This window comes from Dipteris shenzhenensis, chromosome 23 (assembly GCF_047967505.1).
Source record: "Dipteris shenzhenensis isolate YYH24624 ecotype China chromosome 23, Dip_SZ_1.0, whole genome shotgun sequence".
NCBI lineage: Eukaryota > Viridiplantae > Streptophyta > Polypodiopsida > Gleicheniales > Dipteridaceae > Dipteris > Dipteris shenzhenensis.
In genome coordinates, this window is record NC_141618.1 from 36304284 (window position 1) to 36327548 (window position 23265).

The window sequence follows — 23265 nt, forward strand, 5'->3', positions numbered from 1 at the left end:
TTTTTTGGAACGAGTATGTGATCCATACTTTATATAAAACAAAAATACATGGCATGCTTCCTTAGAAGCTTGATGTCATATAAATTTGATCTTATGTGGTAATAGTTATTGGGACAAAAATATATGGCACGCCTCCTTAGAAACTTAATGTCATAAATTTGATGCTACAAACCTAACTTAGAATGTTGTGTGTGAGCATTTGCGTTCTAAAACAAAATTGGGAGTGATATTTTGATATATCTTTTAATATTAGTCAATGTGTTGCTTATTAAAGTATAGTTAGGAGGATGCAATCTGATAAACATAAGTAAAGCAATACCAAATACATTACATTAGGGGAGATTTGGGGTCTAAGAAGAGCCACCTAAGGAGACTCTACAAGTTCATGGGAATTTTGGAGTAACAATTTGACAACCATGGGCAACCTATAGCTAGAATCACCCAAATTTATTGGACTTCATAATTTCAAAATTGTCTCATCAAGAGCCTTCTAGTGATATACATGTTATAATATACATTGGACAAGTACTAGAGCTCTAATTTTCCCTCCAAAATTCAAATTTGAATCTTATATGGTATTAGATGTATTTTCTTAAAGAATCAAACTAGCATGCAAACTTTTCTTTTATCGTTCCCTTAGGGGCCACTTTTGTTACCCCACATCTCCCCTAATGCAACTCTTAAATACCCATCGAAGAGAGATTCAAATTCAACAAAACCTATTCTCTAAAGATAAGTCAACATTGCAAGTGGTAGGAAGAGGAAGAGAGATTCAAATTCAACAAAACCTATACTCTAAAGATAAGTCAACATTGCAAGTGGTAGGAAGAGGATTGTTTGCACACTCTATAGTTCAACAAGAGGTAATTATTTTCCCTCGTAGTGGCACACAATATTGATATGATGAATGGAGAAAATTAACAACACAAAATACCAAGAATAAGAAGAATTGGAATTGATAACATTATCTTATTTCAAAAATAATCTTATCATACGACAATTGAAGACACCCATAATCCTAAATGGGAATATTTATATTTATATTTGGATGGAATCCAAGAACATCCTATAAAAACATAATGAATAGTGCAATTTGAATCTCATGACAATCACAAGGTTGAATACCATAAACGTCATAATGCATGTCAAGGGCTAGCCACTTTACATCCGATGGGTACTCTCTCAAGAGCCCTAGGAAGCGAAGCATCATCGAAAAGCGAGAAACGCAGATCAAATCCATGCACCGACACATACTTAAGCACCTATGTTTACCTGATACTCAGTTGCTATCAATACTTCAAAGGTGAAGGCTAGACTCGACCATGTCAACGCTAGCACCAAAGAAGAAAGCTACTCAGGGGGGTCACTATGTATAAACCCTCTATATCACGTGCGTTCAAGGCCTATATTTAAAGTCCCTTATCTGTAAAAAATTTAATTAATAAAATGTACCCCTTTTCTATACAAATCTGTAAATTTTTTCCAAAACTATTTTAAATAGTCCCTTATGTATATTTATTTCTATAAATTTTAGAAATAAAAAAAATCCTTCTGTTGAACTCACGTGATAGGGTTACATATGATGAGTGACCCCCCCGAGGAAAGCTAATAAAAAGTGCCCTCATTCTCCTTATTCAAGCTACAACTACTTGGGAAGACTTTAGTATTTCATTTTAGTCTCTCCCAAATAACATCTTGGAGAGAAAAATGCTTAGAAAAGATAGCTAACATTACCCGTAAGGTAGATAAAATTTATCCCAATATCAACCAACCTCAACATGGTCGAAAACTTCAAAAGAGGAACTGTACAATTCTGCTAGTGTGGCAAGAATACATATTTAGATTAACATAGAAACATGGGTCCTCTAAAATCATAACAAATAGTGCATTTTCAATCTCATGATAGTCAGAAGGTTGGAAAACCATAAACTACAGGGATGAGCTATCATGATATCCCATCAATGCCCAAATGGAATGTTGTCTCCCACTAATCATTTCAATGGCAACACATGGAATTAGCTCATAGGAGGAAGTATCAGCAAAGTAAAGGGCACTACACAATGTCTTCCATGTACCACCAGGCCAGACTGGGGGATGACACTTGACCATTCTAATCTTTTCTTCCATACTTACAAGAATCACTCTTTACAGTAATTGCATCCACATAAAGCTCAGAAAATCGATGATTTAACCTGTGCACCAAGCATTTCAACACATCAACACCGAAGAAATTTGTGGGTGGAAGAGAGACAGATAGAAAACAGAGAGACACACGAAACCTGATAAGTTAGTCCCAAGTTGCAGGGTTGTTTCGGTGGCGGTTATGCTTGATTGAGCTTTAGAAGCACCTTCAACACTCGAAGAATCCTGACAATCTTGAAAGTTGATTGCCAATGTCGTTTTTCCTTCCATGCTGGCCATCTGGAAAATCTTCAAGCTCAAGGACGTCGACGATCAGAAGAACAGGCAAGGACTCATCTGAAATTTGAAAGCTCATGCAGTAACATGGTGTTGCCTTACCTTCCTTCTGAGCATCTCATTCTCCTGGAAAAGCAGATGTTCCTAAAGAAAGCCCATGATAAAGCAGTCAGACAACGACTGCCCTATGATTCAAACAGCCAGAAAACAAACAAATCACGCACCTTTTTACAATGATTCTGTAATTCTTCCTTCAGCAGTTGAGTCTGCCCAGACAAGTGAAACTTGGATGATGACGAGTCTAGGATTGTCCTGATTCTGGAAGACTACGTTACGTTTGATGCAAGCAAAGACGATTGATCACAAACCTTTCTGGCCTCCACTTGGTTTGCCCCAATTTCTAATTGCCTTTCTAGATTTTGCAAGTCTTTCAATGACAATCCTGCAAGATTTTGGCCCATGCTGTGTCTGCACTGTACAGAGTTACCAAAAGATCAAAAAATCTAGTTTTTATTCTTAAGAGCTTACACCAACCACGCTGCATAATCACACCTGTTTTCGTTTTCCAGAAAAGCCAATTGCTCCTTCAATCTGGCAGATTGTTGTCTCCACCCCTGCATAACCAGCAGGCCATGAACAGAGGAGTGTTGTCCTTAATTTACTTTGAGATCTTGAAGAAATTGGAAATGGAAAATACCAATCTATCTAATGGGTCCTAGATCTTTGAACAACTGTAAATTGTTGTTTAGTTATCCATTGTGCTAGGATGCTCAGAAGATATAGAAATGATAAATTGGATAAATAGCACGCAATATTTATGCTCCTTTTTGTGCAGCCAACCATACCAACCATGTACTGATCTTGAAACGTTATGCTTTGAAATGCGCAAACAAGCCGGTTAGAGATTTTGAAGAATTAGAACATAATACATCAAGCTCGACGATGCTTAAAACAACACACAACCATATTGACTACAAAGGTTTCTGCAATTTCAACGTTCTAATAATTTGAGGTGACTCATGAGCTGCAGCGAACATGCATGATTCCCAGTCCTTGAATTATTGCATTTTGAAGACATCCATATTCTTTTGAAGTTACTAGACATGATCGTGAATCTGAATGCCTTAAAGTGACGTGCTTAATTCAGTTGTAAGACATAATAAGAGCTTGATTATCAAGCTGATGGTTGAAATTTTGAAGAACTGGAGATTCGTTTCAACATCGTGTTTGTCTCAGCTTGCAACATCTTATTTGGCGCTTCCAATGTCTTCTTTTTTAATCTGTATCAAGGGTTTTGATTGATTCGGCTCTTGCAAATTCTCGTGCTTTTTGTCACTGGTTCCTCTAGAGCCTCTCAATCTGGATTGTTACAACTTTTCCGATAATTTAAATTCTTTATATTTCAAGAAAAATCCCGGATACTTAGATAAATTATATGTACGCTCACTTTTTTATTTGCGTTTGCCATCAATTTTTCTTGTGTCTACTCATACCCAATTCTACCATATACATAGCCTCATCATGCATTGGACTGTCTATGAAAAACCAAGAAAAAATCCCATTGACAACCTTGATCCCAAATCGAATTGCATATATGCTAGTTGTGAGAGAACAAATGAAATTAGGGATGTGATCCCCTCAATACAATGACTTGTGAAAAAAAAATCACTTTTTCCTTCCACTAATTTACATGAATTTGACTACATAATGTCTCTTTACAAGCATTAGTAGATGATGTTCAAACTTCGAAAGGTGTATGCTCTCTCTACATTGAAAATTTCCACTTTAAGATAGCCAATCAAAAGGATTTCCCTCACAATCAAATTAGTGTTTCTATTGCCATCACATTCTTAAGCTCTCGTAATTCTTGGCACATGGTGGGGTTATCTCAACGGCCAAGTTAGTGACATTGCAAGTAGTGTAGTCTGTTTCTATTTCTTTGTGTATGTTAACACAAATCTTTAGATAGTTTTCCAGGTTTTATATTTAATTAAAAGAGTTATGCACATTACTTAGTAGTTTTTGTTACATCATAACGTCTCTTCTTGTAATCATTCTTCTCATAGGTTTGAGGAGATAATTATGTAGATTTGTTGTTTTTACAATATATCTTTCAATTATGTAGATTTGTCATTTTTACAATATATCTTTGTGTAACTAATCTAATAAAACAAAAAGTCAGCAAATTTAGAAAGTGGTGACCTCCACTCAATAAAGATTTAGTAAAGTCCAAAATCTAGTTCAATTATAACATTGTGCAATGCCTTGCTTTAGTGTTTGATAGAGAGAAAACATAATAGCATAGTTAAAAAGGTCTCATCATGAATTAAATAAAATAATTAAAGATTTTGTTAAATTGAACATATAGGTGGTGTAAAGGTACAACATTTGTTTGGAATTTATATAGGTGGTATACAGATACACCATTCTTTTGGAATGAGGCATAAAATTGTTATCATATGCTTCTACGCTCATTCAAAGTCTTCGAATTATAGTATTGCATTTGACTTCAAGGATCAAATCTAAATTGATATTTAATATATATGCAAATGCTATCAATGATTATAAGACATTTTCTCAGATATCGATGTGGTTCTAGGAGCCCTCAATTTCTAGCGATGAATAATGGCACTCACTTTCACCTTTTTGGTTTGAAAATCCCTCATAAGATGATCTGATTGTTTATTTTATAGGAGAATTTTCAAAGGCTTCAATGCATACCAAAAATCTGTGAATGTGGTAAGGATTTCTTTTTCACCCCTTACTAGATGAAGAAGCTTTACTACCCAAATTGGGCCACCTTGGTCATCTAAGTTTGATTCTAGATAGTAACAAATATACTCTCTTGCATTTTGTAACATGGTACAAACTCATGTAAGAACTTGTCACCCTTCATACCATAGAATCTTCAAGGAAAGGGCATTGCTCAGCTTCTTCCATAACACTTGTGGTATCTCTAACAAATTCAAAACCTTGTGACTCATCTCACTGTGGCAAAAAAGATTCAAAGTATTCAATGCTCAATAGATTTTCTTGTTATTTTAGATATTCGACATGGACTTTATTATTCCACATTTTTATTAGACTCCATATTTTTTTATATCATAATTCTAGAATGAGAAATAAATACTTGCAAGCCTCTCATTTTATCCAACTGGGCCTATACTCTTGATGAATTTAAGACTTTGGTCTAATGACAAGGATGTGAAAAGTATAGACCTTATGTATGTGTTTCCTGTTGTATTATATATAGGTTTTGTTTCCAATGTATGTATTGCCTTCCATATTATATAGGGTCTATACTCTTGATGAATTTTAGACTTGGTCTAGTGACAAGGATGTGAAAAGTATAGAGCTTTATGTGTGTATTTCTTTTTGTATTATATATAGGGTTTGTTTCCAATGTAGGTGTTACCCTCCATATTATATATGATGCTAGATTGCACTTCATCCTTATATGTTTTTTCCTACACAAGGAGTTAGATGGTAATCACTCCCACCATGGAGTGGGGGGAGTTGTAATGGAACCTTTAGTCCATGGAGGTACCATGCAAGGTCCATAATTAGTCTCAAAATCAAAAGACATCCACATTAATAAAATTAGTTCCTCCACTAGAGAGCGGCCTTCAATTAGCTTTCTATTTCTTTAATGTAACCCATTCCATCTAATTCTAAGAATGTATGTTATTTTTAGTTGTAACACATCAAATCCTTACAATATCCATAGCCTTGGATCTAAGAATTAAAACTATAAATAAATTAGCCAAGGATACAAATATACATTCTTATATTGAGCTCAATATACAATGAGTCTCAAATATCAAACGGACATAAGTTTAAACAAAATTCCATGATTTTTATAAATAAAATAATTCTAAAAAGGACATCATAATAAATTTGGATTACACGTGGTATTATCGTCAAATAGCCAACCAAAGTTCTCTAATTTAGAGAACTTTATTACCTTAAAATTGTCTATGCAGGAAATTTAATCTTAGGGTATAAGGCATTCTCCCACAATGGAGACATTTTGTCTCTTCAAACTTAGAATTCCATTTCTCACTTATATTAAATCTAATTTCCAAACACTTAAAATGCTATTGATTTTACACAAATGAAGTATAACGTTTGCAAGGTGTAAATCCATAACAAATCCCCCAAAATTATTCTAGGTAGTATCCCAAAATCTATGGAGCCCAAAAAGAATGAGTTTCAAATAGCATGCCTCTAGAATTTGATAGATTGAGACAAATTTAAAGGAAATTCCATGATTGTTTACTAACAAATTACCTCTAAAAAGGACGTCATCATAAATTCAGTTTACGTGATGTATTATCATCCAATAATCACACCAATGTTCTCTAACAGCATTTTATTACCTAAAAGTAGTCTACAAAGGAAATTTAATATTTAGATATATGAAATCCCACAACGGAGCCATCTTATCCATCAAGCTTTTTTGTTTATTTCTCTATTATTAAGTATACTAACCAAACACTTGAATGCTATAGATATTACTAAAATGCAAAAATAATATTTTCAAGGTGTAAATCCATACCAAATCCCCCAAAAGTTATTCTAGGCTAGCATTAATACAAATTAAGCTGAGTTATGCTCTCATTGTAGGTATTAATGCATTGCTTTGAGTCTCATTTTAGTCTTCACTTGTAATTTATTAATATCTTTAAATAGCTCTCCAAATACTTCTATTATCCATGTGTTGATAGGTTCCCAAGGAATCCCTGAGTATATAGATGATTAGATCTGCCTAACAACAAGTAAGCGAGATTCTATGTATTTGGAGAGGACAATGATGTGGTGAGCTAGCAAATATAAAGGAGATAGAATGAAAGGTTCATCATGCCTTATTAAAAAGGAAAGAATATTGTTGAATATTCTAAGCACTATGACCTCATGCTATGTGCTCAAATTTAGACTTGGATACAATACCCTTAAAGGGGTAATTTCTCATAAGAATAAAAATCATATATTTATCCGTATGTATGCAAACTATGTATGTTCTAGTTGGTATATTAATCACATCAAAGCATGTTTATCACCAATGTAATTTGATTCTTTATCCCAAAAATAAGCCTTCTTTGAATAACTCCACAAACCTAGTTTTCAAGGAGTCCTATGATTAATTCGTTTTCAAGAAAACTTCCTTTTTCCCTTGTGCTACCATGACTAATTCCATGCTTAAATTTTTAAATTGCACTATTTTCTTTGAAATACCATGATGATGAGGAGAAATATAGGAACATGTCTTAAAGTCAAAATTTTAGCAAAGTGTCACTTCTCTTTACCTTGAAATAATCAAATAATCAAGATCCTTCTTAGCATGAAAGGTTATTTTCATGACATGGATAAATACTTCCTTATTCTACCTCAAGATAACAACATGAAAGTACTAGAACTTCAGCCATAACCCAATCATTCCATTATAGGTTAAAGAATCATGTGGATTTGTGTGTGCAAGTTCTTACATTAAGGCTTATCCTTATATCTAGTTTGTGTACCATTTTTCACACTATAGCCACTCTTTGATCTATAAATTTGAGCATTACCTCAACTTCTTGATCTGGATTACCATGTTCTTGTATTCCACCTCCATATTTTGTGTATCTTTCTATGATCTTGCTGATGCTACAAAATCAAAAGTGCATGCTAGTTAGCCTCTCTCTCTCTCTCTCTCTCTCTCTCTCTCTATATATATATATATATATATATATATATATAGAGAGAGAGAGAGAGAGAGAGAGAGAGATGCATAACATCAATAATCAATAATAATATTAGAAATTGTAGATCTATGAAGAATTCAATCTTCAAACTATAATCCTTCAAACTTAAAATTCCAAGAATACGTTAATTTTAAGTAGAAATATTTCCTGTTTCTAACTAGAGTTCATATAGCCTTTCCTTTGTAATCAACAATCCACATTGGATGTAGCCCTTGCACAAGTCAAGCCACCTAAATATATTGGCTTCAAGTTAATGTTTTGTGTTGTGCTAACTTGCTGGCTTCATTTATTTTTAAATACCATGTTTCATATATCAAAACTTTGTGGCTTTGGACCATTGCAATTGTAGCTTCTCTACTCAACAATTTTTTGTTTTGGGCAAGGGATTATAAACATAGTGAATAATGATATCACTTTTCAAAAAACTCTACATTGTATGACATTTGGAAAATTTTACATATCAAGCTAACACATTTGGATCACATTGTATGGTAATTTCTAGATTTTCTTACAATAAAATGAATATAGAATACTATGATTTATCTTCATTCCTTTTAGGCCTAGGAAGTATAAAGCATAACCATATTCATATTTAAGTGCATCGAGCATGGTCAAGAGCTAGGCAATAAGTGATAATGGTCTACCCAAACTATTCATTTTGTCTTACATTGCACTTTAATTTCTAGATTTTGATACTATCACATGAAGATAGAATTATCTTTCTTCCTTACATGCCTAGGGAGTATAAAGAATAATCATATTCACATGTGAGTGCATCTAGCATGTCAAGATGCGGGCACTAAACTTGACAATGGCCTACCCAAGTCCTACCTTGTAACTAGTGGATAAGATAAGCAACAATTTTTCAAGCACCAAATTGATTCAAAACTGAATAGTTGAATGTAAATACCACATATGTTGCACGAGAATATAGGAATCAGCTAACTTTACCACATGTAATGGATCACCTATTTTAGATCATGCAAAGGTATTGATGCACAAAGAACTACCTATTTTTTATCAAAATTTGCTAAAATACATTTATTTTAAATACTTGACTTGCAATAGCACCAAACATATAAGTACACTCAATAAGACCTTTACAACTTCAAATGCTACAATCCCTCAAATGGGAAACGAGTAAACTTGGAAAATTAATAATGATGAATGGGCCCATGTAGAAGTAGGTGAGTGATCATGAAGAACCAATATTTCATTTTTCCCCTGAAGATTCAAGCACATGATGAACATGAAGTCTAAATTTAATTTTGGCACTAGGTCCACAACCAGTTATTACTAATGTATTTCTGAATTGCATGTAAGGTGACATGTCACATCTCACACATTCCATATTCTCTTTGATATCTTTTATATTTCGGAATTCAAAATTTGCTTTTCATCCTTGTCGTAGGCTAAAGACATATGCAAGGACTTGAATTTTTTGGGGAATTCATGATGGAGCCTAGACTAAATCTCTACAGGGAGAAAATTATTTGTTTTACTTTTTTAAAAAATGGTCTAGTTATAATAAGGAAAAGGAATACAAAAACTATTTTGAGAAATTTTTATAGCTTTGGATGTAAGATGTGGATGACTATTTTGGGGCCTCAAATGTTGAAATTTTGCAAAAAAAAGACTTTCAAACATTTGAAGTTGAGGTAAAGCATAAAAAAACATGCATATCTTATGAAATTTTATTTTTTTTCATTCACTTAAGATTTGTAGGTTTCTAGACAAATTAAATGTCTTGAACACTTCTTAAAAAGGGAAAGTATTACAGAAGCCGTGGTTGCCCAGGAGTTCAGCACTTGCCTGCTAGGGTGGTAGACTCTGCTCAAGCCCAATTGTGTGAAGTGTAAGCCAAGAGCAAGTGCTCCATAATAGATCCAAATCGGTGGGTGAGTGGATGGGTAACTTTTAATATTTTTTAAATTAAAAAAAGCTATATATAAAAATAAAATCTATTTAAAAGAGCTATTTTATTGTTAGCAAACGGCTCTTAAAAGTGATGCGCTTTTGGGAAAAGTGACTTTGGAGAACACCAAAATCATTTTAAAAATAAAATGTCTTGTAGACCCCCTATCGTTGATGAACTACTACTAATGTGGTCAATCAATAAATAATCTATGTAAATATGATTGCTAGTGGGACAAGATATTTATCAATGGTTCACTAGAATGACACATCTTGAAATACTATGATATACCTCCTTAAGTTTTCCCTAGTTACAAGAAAGTGAAATTAGCTTATTTATTAATAATATTCATTATACGATTATTAAATTCTTTATTAAAAATGTCTCTAAATAAAGTACACTTATTTGAAGATCACCAAGTAGTCTATTATGCCTTGTTATATTATTAATGTAACATTATTAATTACTACTATGAAAGAATCCTCTTAACCTTTGTTTTAATTTTGATTAAAAACCGAAAGGGTCTCCTCTTTATTATGAATTCAATCCTTTAGGTATGGGAGTAAAGCTTGACTATAGCTAGATGAAGTTCAAAAAGTTGTATCAACCAACCATATGGACTTGTAGAAATTTCACAAATTGGGATCTATTTGCAAGCTAGAAACTAGGGAGGGACCCAAATAAGATTCTCTATACATCCATTTCCTAGGTCAATATACATGTTTTTTTAATTACAAGATGAGTAAGATATCCAAGAATCCTAATTTTTTATAGTTAATTAATTACAATATTGTATTTATCTAAGACTTTTCTATTGTCCTTGACAAATATTTGGCCATGTCTTATGGTTCCATGATTAAAAGGCCTAACTAGCTATTTTGAGTGAATTTCTGAATTATAGACAATCAAGTTGTGGTAGTAAGCATCATATCTTGCCTTGTTAATATTGTCCATAATGGCATGAACCTATATACAATGCTACCTTTGCCACAAATTGGAGCACCATGGAGGCTCACTTCTAGTGCATCTTTTTGCCAATATTGATGGGATACCTTCATGCCACCCATTACATTATAGTTTAGCAAACGATGATAGTGGATTAGTCTTGGCATCTTTTGCCAATTTTATTTGTTGACAATTTCATTGCACTCTAAAATTCTTATCTAGATCATTAGTAGCCATCTCTAGATTTTCGTGTGCACTAGAGGACCATCTTGTCATTTCTTGATGAAGCGAGGATTGTATTCATTAAATCTAGGTACATGGGGATTTCATTTCATTTGGAGTGAACCATATACTATCAAGCTGTGAAGGATGTATTATCATATCGCTCAAAACTTAGCTATCAAGCTAGATGTCATCAACGATTTGCCCATGCTTTTTGTTAGAGTAATTTACTATTTGTTTGCATGTTGATTCTTTATGAAACGACACTCAAAATATTTACCATTTGTAGGGTCTAGAAAGCCTAGTCTGATACCCTTAGACTTAGCTTGTCACGTGTTTTGTACTTCATGACTTTTGCAATGGATTTGTGATATGCTCCCAGACCCACCATACATCCCTTATCAAGAAAATAGTCCATCGACCTTTCTTGTAATTCTGTCCATAGATTCAACTATACTCTAATTCCTCTGAGTCACGAGTGGGCGACATTACAAGCTACCTTGTGTCCAAGTTTGAGGACCAATGCTTGCTGAAGCAAGGAGGATTCACACAAAGACCAGTCAAAGAAGGCACACTTCTCCCAGAAAGAGTAGCACATAATTCCACCTAAGCTCTATGCTAGACGTACTTTGGTATTCAAGCTTTAATTTTACATGGAAATCCCTTTTAATCTCTTCTCTAGTTGCGTGAATTCTGCCCTCCAAGTTGAGTTAGTGCTCTGCAAGGCACTTTCATAGTTTTTTAGATGTTTGATGGGTGAAGCAAGTGATCATCTATTTTGAGGATGCTGGTAACAATACATTTCTAGAGTTAGTCACTTATCACTCAGTTGATGCTGATAATTTGGTTCAAATACTCTCTTATAGTGTTTTATTTCATTTGTGAGTATCTTCTTTGATTTGAAGATGATACACATGCACAATGATTGCTGATGAACATTTGATCAGTTGTAACCGTGACTAGCTCTTGTGGTTCTTGTAATGAGAGCTATGTGAAGAAGTCCAAGTCAACACGAAGGGAAAAGATCAAGGTAAGAAAACTCCTTCCAAGAGACTTTAGGAAAAGCCTACTAGGTATTTTTATGGCAAGAATTTATGATTTTCTGAGTACATAGCAAATAACTTACATTTGTATGGTGAGGGAGACCTCTTTGTCAAAAAAGATTGACCATCTGTAAGACAGTAGACACTGCCTAATTATAAAGATAAGACCCTCTCAATGGCCACCTTTAAGATAGATAAGTTTAATGGCCAAGGTTTTCATGCTTGGCAAATGAAAATCAAATTTGTGCTTATGAAGGAGAATTTGTGGGACTTAGTCAAGCCAGGGAATCAATCATCTAAAGAAGGAGAATCCACCATAACCAAAGGTAAAGGGAAGGCAAGTGAATCTTCTTCAACTACACTTGTAGATGCTAAAAGGCTAGAGAAGGCTTATGCATGCACTGCTTTAGGATTTGGAGATGATTTTGTGCATCATATTTCTAATTTGGAATCCCCGTCTGGCTTGACATAAGTTAGATATGTTATTTGGTGCTAGTTCTCATACTTCTAAGTTGAATTTGAAAATTAAGTTCTTTGAACTTACGATGCATGGAAACACTTTTGTAGCTCATGTTAATACTTTGAGAAGTCTTATGACACAATTGGCCTCAATCAACTCTCCAGTTACTAAAGATGATGCTATGGCTGTGCTCTTGACGGGTATGCCTCAAGACTATGATTATTTTGTGACTACCTTGAAGAATCTTCCCCAACCCATACTAGAGGAAATCATTAGTGCTCTACAAGAGAAATAGAGAAAGAAGACTTCAAGAAAGGATGGAGAGCACACACAACCACTTGCAGTGAAGTATTCATCAAAGAGCAAATACAAGGCATGCAAGCATTGTGGAAAGACCAATCATCTTGAAAAAGATTGCTACAAGATCAATCCTTGCACTTATTGTGCTAAGATCAATCATTTAGAGAAGTTTTGCAATGAGAAGAAGAAAAGCATGGCAAATCTGGCTAAAGAGAGAACTCCATCAACAAATGAAGACACAAACATTGTGGTAGAAGAAAATAAAAACTTTATCTTTTGAGCTTTCTTTTATCATCGAGTTATCATCACTTGGTCAACTTTGAGGTTCTCTTCCTAGAGTAGTACTCCAAAAAGAATGTTATGTGTTTTGTGTTTTTTCTTTTGTAATCACCTCTGGTCACTATGTAAGCCATGTGATATGTATTTGCCTCCATGGACATAAGAAACTAGTTCCACACAAAGGCCTAAGATTAATCCTTATACATGTGAAGGATATAACTATTTTGGGGGGGGTCTATCCCATTTTCGAAAACCTTTACCCTTGGGCACCTTTGCTAGCATGAGATCCTAGCCATACATTTATCCTTGACCATCATGAGATGGCTTGTGAAACTATGTGCATGGATGTATCCTTGACATACCAAGAGGCAAACCCTTGAGGGGGGCATGTTGGGAATCATGTGATCAAGTGTCTGTCCTATGATCATGTGTGTGTGTGTGTGTGTGGGTGTGGGAGTAGCACACTAAGTGCTATGATGTGTCTAGACCATGACATAAGTGATGATGTAAAGCAAATGCCCCCAGATGGGGAGGTGCCTTTGATTTAGGAGTCTCTATCCTTTGATGTAGGAGAGGTTCCTATGATCTAGGCCACCCTCTCTCCCATTCTATAAAAGAGAGGACTCCCTCACACATTAATGGAACATTTTTCCCTTTGGTTCCCACACTCTTTTCCCTCATGTCCATCTTCTCTCCCAATCCCCAACAGTGACTAGGTGACTGAGGGTTGAGGCAACCTTAGTACATAGATCGACGTAATGTTAAGGTCACTTATCTATATCTAAAGAGCTAGCGGCTCTAATTCTAAATGAGACAATGATATATTGGAACCCATGAGACACAAAAATGGACCAAGGAGGATGGATTCAAAGGAAAAGTTAAAATTCCACTCATGATAGAGGGAAGCTATTGAAATGTGCACAACTATGAGGTACATAGATGGTGCAAGTGTGAAATAGGGAGAGGGCTACATTGAACTTGACCTTGGAATGACGTGGAAATGGGTATGCTAGCTTAATCCCACATACAAAGTTGGGGCCTAAAGTTGAAGTCATATGATGCCTTAGTGATAGGACTTGTCAGCACACCTAGATCCACTTCTAGGAATAATGTTGTTTAGAGTGGCTAGGTGGTTGAGGGTTCAACAACTCCACATATTGTCACTGCCACTTGTCTAAATCTCAATAATCTTGTGGACCTAACTATCACAGAGTGAATATAGAGGTGAAGAATATATGATTAGGAGTTGTGGTTTTGGAATCATGTATAAGGAATGATGCAACATCCCCCTTTGTCTTTATCACTGACTTATAGATTGAATAGTCACATTCGTCAAAAAAGTTTAGTTTACTGGGAGTGAATTTGGGACTCAAAGACAGGAGATTGGTGGCTTCTTCGAGAGATTTGCTGCTGCCATTTTACCTTAAGCACTCACGAGATTGCATTTCTGAGGTAGATTTTACTAAAGTAGAATGAGGGCTGGCCAACTAATTGCATCAATATTGAAACCAGAAGGCCTCTCCACTGGTACATAGGAAAGATGAAAAACCAAAAGGCCTCTCCACTGGTACATAGGAAGATATCTGCAAATGCAATATATAGGATGTTGATGAATGAACGGGCTGAGCATGTGGATTTGAATAGACAATGGAACTTGAGGCGGGCACTTAGTTGGTGGCATCGTAGATTTAAAGTGATTTGATGCAAAGGGCTTGTGGGAAATACAGCTTCATTCTGTAGAAGATTTCAAACCAATGGTTTCCAGTAAGAGGCAAATTAGCTAAGAGGTTCCAAGTGAACCCACTGTGCGTACTTTTTGGGAATGCTATAGAGCACATCTATCACTTATTCTAGAGATGCATTGTGTCTAGATATGTCTGGACTAGGGTCGAATGAGCAATTGGGTCGACTGGCTTAACGACCAACTTTTGCTTTGACAAAAACTGGAAGCTAGTATTGCTAGGAAATTCTTTTGGATTCCCTTAGACCTTTCAAGCCTGATGGCCTTTTTTGAGAGGGGTAGTCTTCTTTGCCATCTGGCAATTGAGAAATCAGCTCGTCTTCTGTGACCGGGAAGAAGAAAGGTCATGGTGGTGAAAGCTGATAAGTGTGCTACTCTGGATACATCTAAAGTTATGGAAATCTTCCATTCTCTGATTAACCAATACCTATCAGATATTGGAATCTCTAAGAGCAGATGAGGAGGCTGTCTTAGCATAGTCCTAGGGCCCTGCCCTTTTTTCTTTGGCCACTTTTTGTAAAGGGTCTTTTGAGACCAACCCCCACTTTTTAATAATATCCGGCATATTTATTGTTATAAAAGCAATTTTAATTTTCAAAAATGAATAATAAAAATTCGTAGGCTTCCATGAAGGTACCTAAATTTTGGAAATCAACTTCTATATCATAAATTCATAGGAATGAATGGGAGCAAGAAGGAAATAATGATTTGTATAACTAAAGATAATATATGTCAGGACTTTATTTGCAGCTTAAGGAATGTTAGGAGAATGTAATGTTTGAAGATAAGTTTAGTCCATTGAAACACCTATACTAAAAGAAATACACATTTTAAAAGGAAGCATGCATCTTAATTAATTAACATATAAGAAACATCTAGTCTTGTAACATACAAACATATCAATGTTATGCTACTAAACTCACACATGCAAAAAAAACGTGAACCCTATGTGCTAATGCAAAAGATCTCATTTTGGAGAAAAATGCATAAACCTTGTTTTCGTAAGGAGCCAAATGGAACATGCCCTTCATAATTTTTAATATTTCGTATTTACCAAGAATACATGGTAGGAATACAACAAATTTCACATAGCCAATATGGTAAGATTACGAAAAAGAAGTTCCAAATCTATGTACTAATGCTATAGGTGTAGAGATGGAAATATTAATTTTTTTCACTTTTCACAAAATTGTATTCATAATATAATATATATTCTTGGCATTATGCTTGTGTGTGTGTGTGTGTGCGTGTGTGTGTGTGTGTATGGATTGATTAAACAATCGATTGATCGATTGAGGGAGGATGGATGGATAGACAAAGGGGAGGGAAGGAATGACTAATAGATAAACTGATGGATATCCCTTTCGCTTGCTACATTCCATTTTGATAGAGTTGTATCAAGAAAAAATTCATCTCTACTAATATAGATATTTTGTGATGACTTTTGTGGGGCTATTCATGGATGTCTTTAATAGGGATTTGGTGAAAAATAAATAGACCTATACTGTGGATACAAAAGTAGATTCAAAATACTCATATGTATGAAGAGATGCTGAATTCCATTTGCATCAGCATTGAAGTTCTATTAAAATAAGGAATTAGCCAACAAGCTAGGCACACTTGAGGTTTTATTAGAGGAGTCTAGTATTGCATCTTGAATTTAGATAGAAAATCATGTTAAAAAGTCTACTATTTCAGTGTTAGGCTGAGGTATCACTACAAGGCATAGGCACTTTTGCGACGTTTAGCACGCGCGGGGCGCTAATCGTCGGTATGCAAAGTGGGCTTAAAAAGTATCGCTATAAGACATAGGTCCTTTTTAGACGGTTACGCACCAACGTTTAGCACGTGCGGGACACTAATCGTCGGCATGCAAAGCGGGCTTAAAATGTGTCGCTATATAGGGACACTTTTTGAGCCCGCTTTGGTGCTAATCGTTGGTATGCAATGCGAGCTTAAAAAGTGTCGCTATATAGCGACATTTATAAAAGTGTCGCTATATAGCGACACTTTTTAAGCCCACTTTGCATACCGACGACCAGCGCTTTATAAAAGTGTCGCTATATAGCAACACTTGCTAGACTTGTATAAAGTCATTATATAGCGACGTTATACAGAGAGTGTTTTTCCCCATACCAACCTTTAAAGATAGTTTTATCCAATGACAAAAAAAATTTCTTTTCATACATGTTTGATCCTTTGAAAAAATAAAAGTACAAGAGCATGTACATCAAGTTTGAAGCTCATATATTCATGTCCACGTTTGAGACTTGGCTTCATCCTGAGCCAAGTCTAGTATGCCAAACAAGTCTATCTCCAACTCTATACTGAGTTGATCTCCTATATCATCATCGTACTTTAGCATCGTACGTTCACCATAGACTTGATCATCTTCTTCAATAAAGTCGGGTGATTCTTGATGATCGTCATCTTCTTCCTCAATATCGTGATCTCCATCTTTCTCCCATATGATGTCATTATGCACATCTTCCTCTTGGCTCATATTGTGATCTTCATCTTCTTCTGTAAATCCATCTAGATCAATTGGATCCGACATTGGTAGTGGAATCTCCATATCTACATCTCTATCTTCATATCCATGTTAGTAGTGTGAAGGTATACGCACACCACCCTCCTCATCATGTCTCAAGGTTTCGTATAAATATAAGATCTTGTCTCAAGATTTCGTGTCGTGTACGCATGCAATATTAATCACGAACTCAAATAGCATTGACTTTTCGATGATCCATCACCATGTGCACCACCAACGGTGGGTACTGGTTTGCGCTCCTTCCCATACATTCTCAAGTGGCGCATGACTACGGCATTGATGTCGTACTTCTCGCTTGCAATGAGTGCAATGACAATACAACCTCTCTGTAAGCCACTCTGCACTCCCAAGCATTGGTGCATCATCTGACAAGCTTTCACTCGTCCCTTCCATCTGCACACCTCCAAAGTCACAACACAAAATGCAAGGGAATCCATTAAGATCCAAAAAATAGCCACCTATGAGCTCCTTCCCTCTCTTCTTAGATCAAGTGCCTTGAACTGACACTTTTAAGGTATAAGTGTCGCTATATAGCGACACTTAGGATTAAAGATTGCTATATAGTGACTTTTAGGATAAAGTATCGCTACATAGTGACACTTTTAGGATATGAGTATCGCTATATAGTGACACTTTTAGAATATGAGTGTCGCTATATAGCAACGCTTTTAGGATATAAGTGTCGCTATATAGCGACGCTAGGAGAGTAAAACCCGAAATGCCGTGCGATGCTATCTTTCATAACTCTATTGCGAGAAAAGCAAAAATCTCTCCTCCCATGCTTTCCTCCTCTATTCGGCAACCTCGCTTTCCTCCTCTATTCCCCACACTCCTTGCCCCTACCAAGCCCCTCTCCCATTGACACTTGTGCTCCCTCTCCACCCTTCTCCCTCTCTACTTGTGTGAAAGGAATTTTTTCAAGAAGGTGTGCCTCTTTAAGCAATGTAGGTTCATTTTTTCTGAGATTTCATTTTGTGAGAGTTGAAGCATGTTTCTCCTTGCATTGTTAAGCCAATGTGCTAATTTTCATGCTTGATTTTCAGAGATTAACGACAAAAAACGAGATTTGCTCCTCTTTTTGGTATTTCTATTCCTCCTCTTTTCCTTCCTTTCGTGCTTTCTCCTTGTTTGTAGGCTTATGCTTGCCCCTCAATCCAATCCCTTTGGAAAGTTGCTTCTCCAAACTCCTCTTTCCTCTAACCAGTTATCTAAAAAATGGCATGTTTCCGAGATGTTTCCTCTCTTTTGTAAGGCCAGTCCACGAAACAAGGAGGGGACTTTTCCAAGTAAGAAAGTGCTTCTTCTTTTTTTTTTTTTAATGTCCGTTATTTGCATTGGTCTGCAGTGAGTGCTTTAAGTACTAGCTGTAGTGCTGGGCGTAGGAACCCTTTCTTGCCCTCTCTTCTCTTATTCCCTCTTCTTTCCCTCTTTTCCTCTTTTCCTCCCTCTTTCCTCCCTCTTTTCCTCCCTCTCTTATTTCCTCTTCTTCCTCTCTTTTCTTCTTTTTCCCTCTCTTTTTTCATTCTCTTTTCCCCTCTTCCTCCCTCTTCCTTCTCTTCTTTTCCCCTCTCTTATTTCCTCTCTTTCATCCTCTTTTCTCTTCTTTTCATAAGCATATGCATTTGCCTATGCTTATGCTTATGCTCATATGCTTATGCTTATGCATGAGCATATGCTCATATGCTTTTCCCCTCTCTTTTTTCTTCTCTTTTTCCCTCTTCTTTCTCTTCTTTTCCCCTCTCTTATTTTCTCTCTTTCATCATCTTTTCTACTCTTTTCATAAGCATATGCATTTGCCTATGCTTATGCATGAGCATATGCTCATATGCTCATGCATAAGCATAAGCATATTCTTTCTCTTTTTCCTTCTCTTTTCTTCTTTTCCCCTCTCTTTTTTCCTTCTCTTTTCTCCTTTTTATTTCTCTTCTTTCTCTGCTTTTCCCCTCTCTTATTTCCTCTCTTTCATCCTCTTTTCTCTTCTTTTCATAAGCATATATAAACAAGCTTACTCCATAGTTTACTAGAGTCAAAGGGACAATCACTACTGGACATAGCAAATTATATGTTAGATAACCTAGCCCAAAGGCTAACAAAAGCAATCAAACACAAGCTATGAAGCTGAATTAAATTTTAGCTATCAAGTTGACACAACTTACACCACTACAAATATGAAACATTATAGGGGGTATTCCAAGGGATTTAGAACTTTCCTAGTTGCATTGTTTCTTTAATGAAACCACAAAGAGGATATATATGCAAAAATATTCAACCAATCGGAATTGAAGAAAAAAAGAAGCCGGAGAAATGCGGGAACTGGCAATTTTTGGCGCAGAACCTGGCCAAACCTTCTATGTACATATCTCACATTCATCCATCTACATATGAGATACAACAAGAAGCACAAGGATTAATAAATTATATTTAGTGGGTGTACCATATAATGTTATGGAGCGCTTAAAATGAATATTGTACTTTCTTTGCAAGTATTAATGAATGAGAATCATGTTTCTCAAACATGCTATACCTAGAGAGTTGGGCATATCAATACTACATTTATGTCAAGTCCAAGAGAACCACCCAAAACAAGCCAATCCAAATGGAACTACAAATGAGTGCAAAACCATTTGAGCTTATCTTTCTTTACAAAGTTGGGAAAAACGTCGTGTGTGTATAAACCTTGTTCTATCTTTATTGAGTCCCTCTTGGTCTCAAATATCCAAGGCAATTGTCGCTATGACCACAAAAGCATTGCAGCTAACATCAAGCATAGTTCCACAAGACCTAGAAGTAACAATGGTCTTTATGACATCTATGACCTCACTTGCTCTTTTAAGGATCTCAAGATAAACCAATAACAAGTGCCTGCATGCTTTTTATTTAGTCTAACATGTAAGCTAATCAATTCCGATTAATTTGTAGGTGCAATGTTCATCTTGTGTATCCTAAATCGCCAATAAATTTTTTCTTTCTCGGAACCTAAACGCTAAACGCACTAATCAATGATAGATTTTTTGAGAGTGGAAAAGCCCCGTAGCAACTACCACCACTAGGGTGTGACTCTCTGTTATCCCATTTCAAGAAAGATGGATGTAGAGTTCTTTTGGGAATCTGCTATTTTATGAGATAGTGAAGGCATGTGCTACAAAATATGACTCCTTATAACAGCAATGGAATTGTTCTATCCCTACTGTTTATACTAGGATGTTACTCACGGTATCATCCATGCTGCTTCGCAATCTGATATCAGCGTCGGAACATGTGAATTCATGATGTTGATTATAGTTAGGCTCCTAAAATCCGTAAGTAATTTTTATGCAGTCTCACTCATCGTGCGAATGGAAACATAATCTAGCTGGAAACAAAGGGTTCCACCGTAGCCATTTGTTTAAGCAGTTTAGCAAGCGAATGTTCGATTTTCAACCACTCATATTTGGAGTTTTCATTTCAACGAGTAAGGATTTTTTAACTGGAACAATAGAATGCAAATTTCGTCGGGTTTGTTCTCACACCTGGAGCTGGAGTACTCGTAAAGCCTCCCAGTGGTCGAGAAGATAATGGCAGCTACATCAGCGTCGCACAGGACGGACAATTCGCAAGCTTTCTTGAGCAAGCTGTTTTTGCGCTTGGAAAATATGACTTGGCGGCTGGTGATGTTCTCGATTCGTCTGATGGGTATTTTGCGACGACGGGTGGAAGAGCTCTTGTATTCAAGGTTGTTGACATGGGTCTCTTGTTTTTTTGGGGTGAAGGGGTGAGGTTGAACGACTGCACTGACAGAGGACATGGTTGGTTTGGGGGGAGGGAAGAAGCTATGGAGGATTTGAGGTGTGGGAGGTTGGCTATGGCGGCTCTCTTGGGAACTTTCAAGTACACGAGTACAAAGTGGGTTGGTGCTCTCACCCGTCTATTGTCATTATTGTTTGTCTTCCCCACTAGGAGCGCACCGCCGCCACATGGAACCACGGAGACCTCCAGTAATAGCTCGAGCACCAGCTCGACACAGAATCTCAGCTCCTCGTGGCCACATGGACCTCTGGATTGGGGAAGGAAACGTGCAAGGGCACACTCGTCGATGCAACTATAGAACTCTGGAGGTCTCACATGCGGGGGTTTTTGCCACCTCTAATATTCACACCCTCCATACTGCTATTCTCCAGCTAGGTGGCTTTCAAGGTAAATTTAATGCACGTTGCTCCTCCATCCACCTCCGTTTTGCTCTATTAGCACATAGCCCTTGCCAAGAACAGTTTGGAATTCAGCATATGAATCCATGTCCCACATCATCAGGCCACCTCTTCTTCCATAGAATTTTCAACAAGCCGTAACTTGTAATCCAAGAGGAATTTGCACACACTCCAAAAAGGAAAAGTGATCATCTTTTCAAGCTCTGCGCAGCTATCAGATCAGAATAATTTTATGCAATTAGATACTTCCAATATTGAAAGAAATCAATTGGTAAGACCTTTGCAACAAATGACAAATCAAAGCATGAATGCACACATCGCTATCATAAGCATGCCAAAAGCACAAGTTCATGAGATGACCATAGCATAAAACATGGCATCCACACATAAAGCATCAAGGCACATGGAAGAACAAAGCATCATGCATCAAGCTACATCAAGCAAAGAAGAGAATGCCATCATTTACAATAAGCCTCAGATAAGTTACACCAAAAAATTAGATTCAGTAGTTGTAAACTCTCTTAATATTTATAATGGTGTTAGCAAACACCTTCAAAAGTCACAACTGTATTAAGCAAACTCTCACAATATTTATAAAGGTGTTGACAAACACCAAAAGTTACAATAAGTCTCTCAGTGGAATGCATTAATATTTGCTCTTGAAATCCTAAATTCAACCCATTCAAGGGCTGAGTTCATCTCATCATCATCAATGTAGTTAAAACTACAGAAGAGAAGTAAGGAATTATAAAATTTATCTTGTATAGCACTTTACTGATTCCGAATGGCTTGCGCTTCTTGGGATGGAAATCTTCCATAACGATCCACACGCAAAGTAACCTCACTTAGAAAGTGTGCTAGCTCTCTTCTATATGAATGTAATTTATCTATTTTTTTAGTGGACCTACTTAATTTTCCTCTCTCCTTCTTCTCTAAGCTCTTTGACAAGCAAACTCGTCCTTCTCATACTAGGTTAACGAAGATCAATATCTCTTTCTTGCCTCCCTCTTCACCTCATTCTCAGTGATCCATTCTTTGCTAGTGCTAATGGCTTCCTCGAAGGAATCGATGACTTCAAAAAGATCCATGAAAACGAGAGGAGGAAGGTAACAAGAGTGAGGAAGGTAACGAGAAAAAAGTGGAAGAAGTATTTTGTTGTAAGGCTGTTGGCAAGATGGAAGGAGTAAACTTGAGGAGAGGAGGAAGGTAATGAGAGCAAAAGTGAAAGAAGTGTTTGGCTATAAAGCTATGCACGAGATGTAGAAGACAAACGACTAGAGAGGGATTTATAGAATTGCAAACTCATATTGTGAGATGAAAGATTTAGAATAAATAACTGGGAGAGGCTGAGATGTCCCTAAGATGATGGTTGGAGAACGCTAGACTACTAGACTGTGTGAAGTAATAGATGCAAGACCGTAATGTGAGACATAATAGATGGTAGATTTTGAGTACAATGAAAT

At 36.2% G+C, this 23265-nt stretch overlaps 1 protein-coding gene across 4 annotated transcripts; it reads right to left on the reverse strand.

Moving 5' to 3' along the window:
• Positions 1 to 1960: 1960 nt before the first annotated feature.
• Positions 1961 to 21642, reverse strand: LOC147887320 (MADS-box transcription factor 23-like). 4 transcript variants are annotated; one of them, XM_087394807.1, is made up of 8 exons: positions 21128 to 21642; positions 7986 to 8058; positions 2971 to 3032; positions 2787 to 2886; positions 2643 to 2684; positions 2521 to 2562; positions 2280 to 2430; positions 1961 to 2192 (listed from the first exon to the last, which is right to left on the reverse strand). In XM_087394807.1, the coding sequence occupies exons 1-8, from the start codon at positions 21400 to 21402 to the stop codon at positions 2188 to 2190; spliced, it is 750 nt and encodes a 249-aa protein (XP_087250933.1). In that variant the 5' UTR covers positions 21403 to 21642; the 3' UTR covers positions 1961 to 2187. The 4 variants fall into 4 exon arrangements, with proteins under 4 accessions (XP_087250933.1, XP_087250934.1, XP_087250935.1 ...); XM_087394808.1 differs by having other exon boundaries at positions 2280 to 2421; positions 7986 to 8064; XM_087394809.1 differs by having other exon boundaries at positions 2349 to 2430; positions 7986 to 8064.
• Positions 21643 to 23265: the final 1623 nt, after the last annotated feature.

What these genes read in the sequence shown, in the direction of transcription:
- LOC147887320 (XM_087394806.1), bottom strand. Translation starts at nt 21,402, where the DNA reads ATGTCCTCTGTCAGTGCAGTCGTTCAACCTCACCCCTTCACCCCAAAA. An exon ending in TTTCTGGAAAACGAAAACAG is followed by an intron (nt 2,887 to 2,970) that starts GTGTGATTATGC and finishes TGTACAGTGCAG; the next exon opens with ACACAGCATGGGCCAAAATC. An exon ending in ATGAGATGCTCAGAAGGAAG is followed by an intron (nt 2,431 to 2,520) that starts GTAAGGCAACAC and finishes TTGAGCTTGAAG; the next exon opens with ATTTTCCAGATGGCCAGCAT.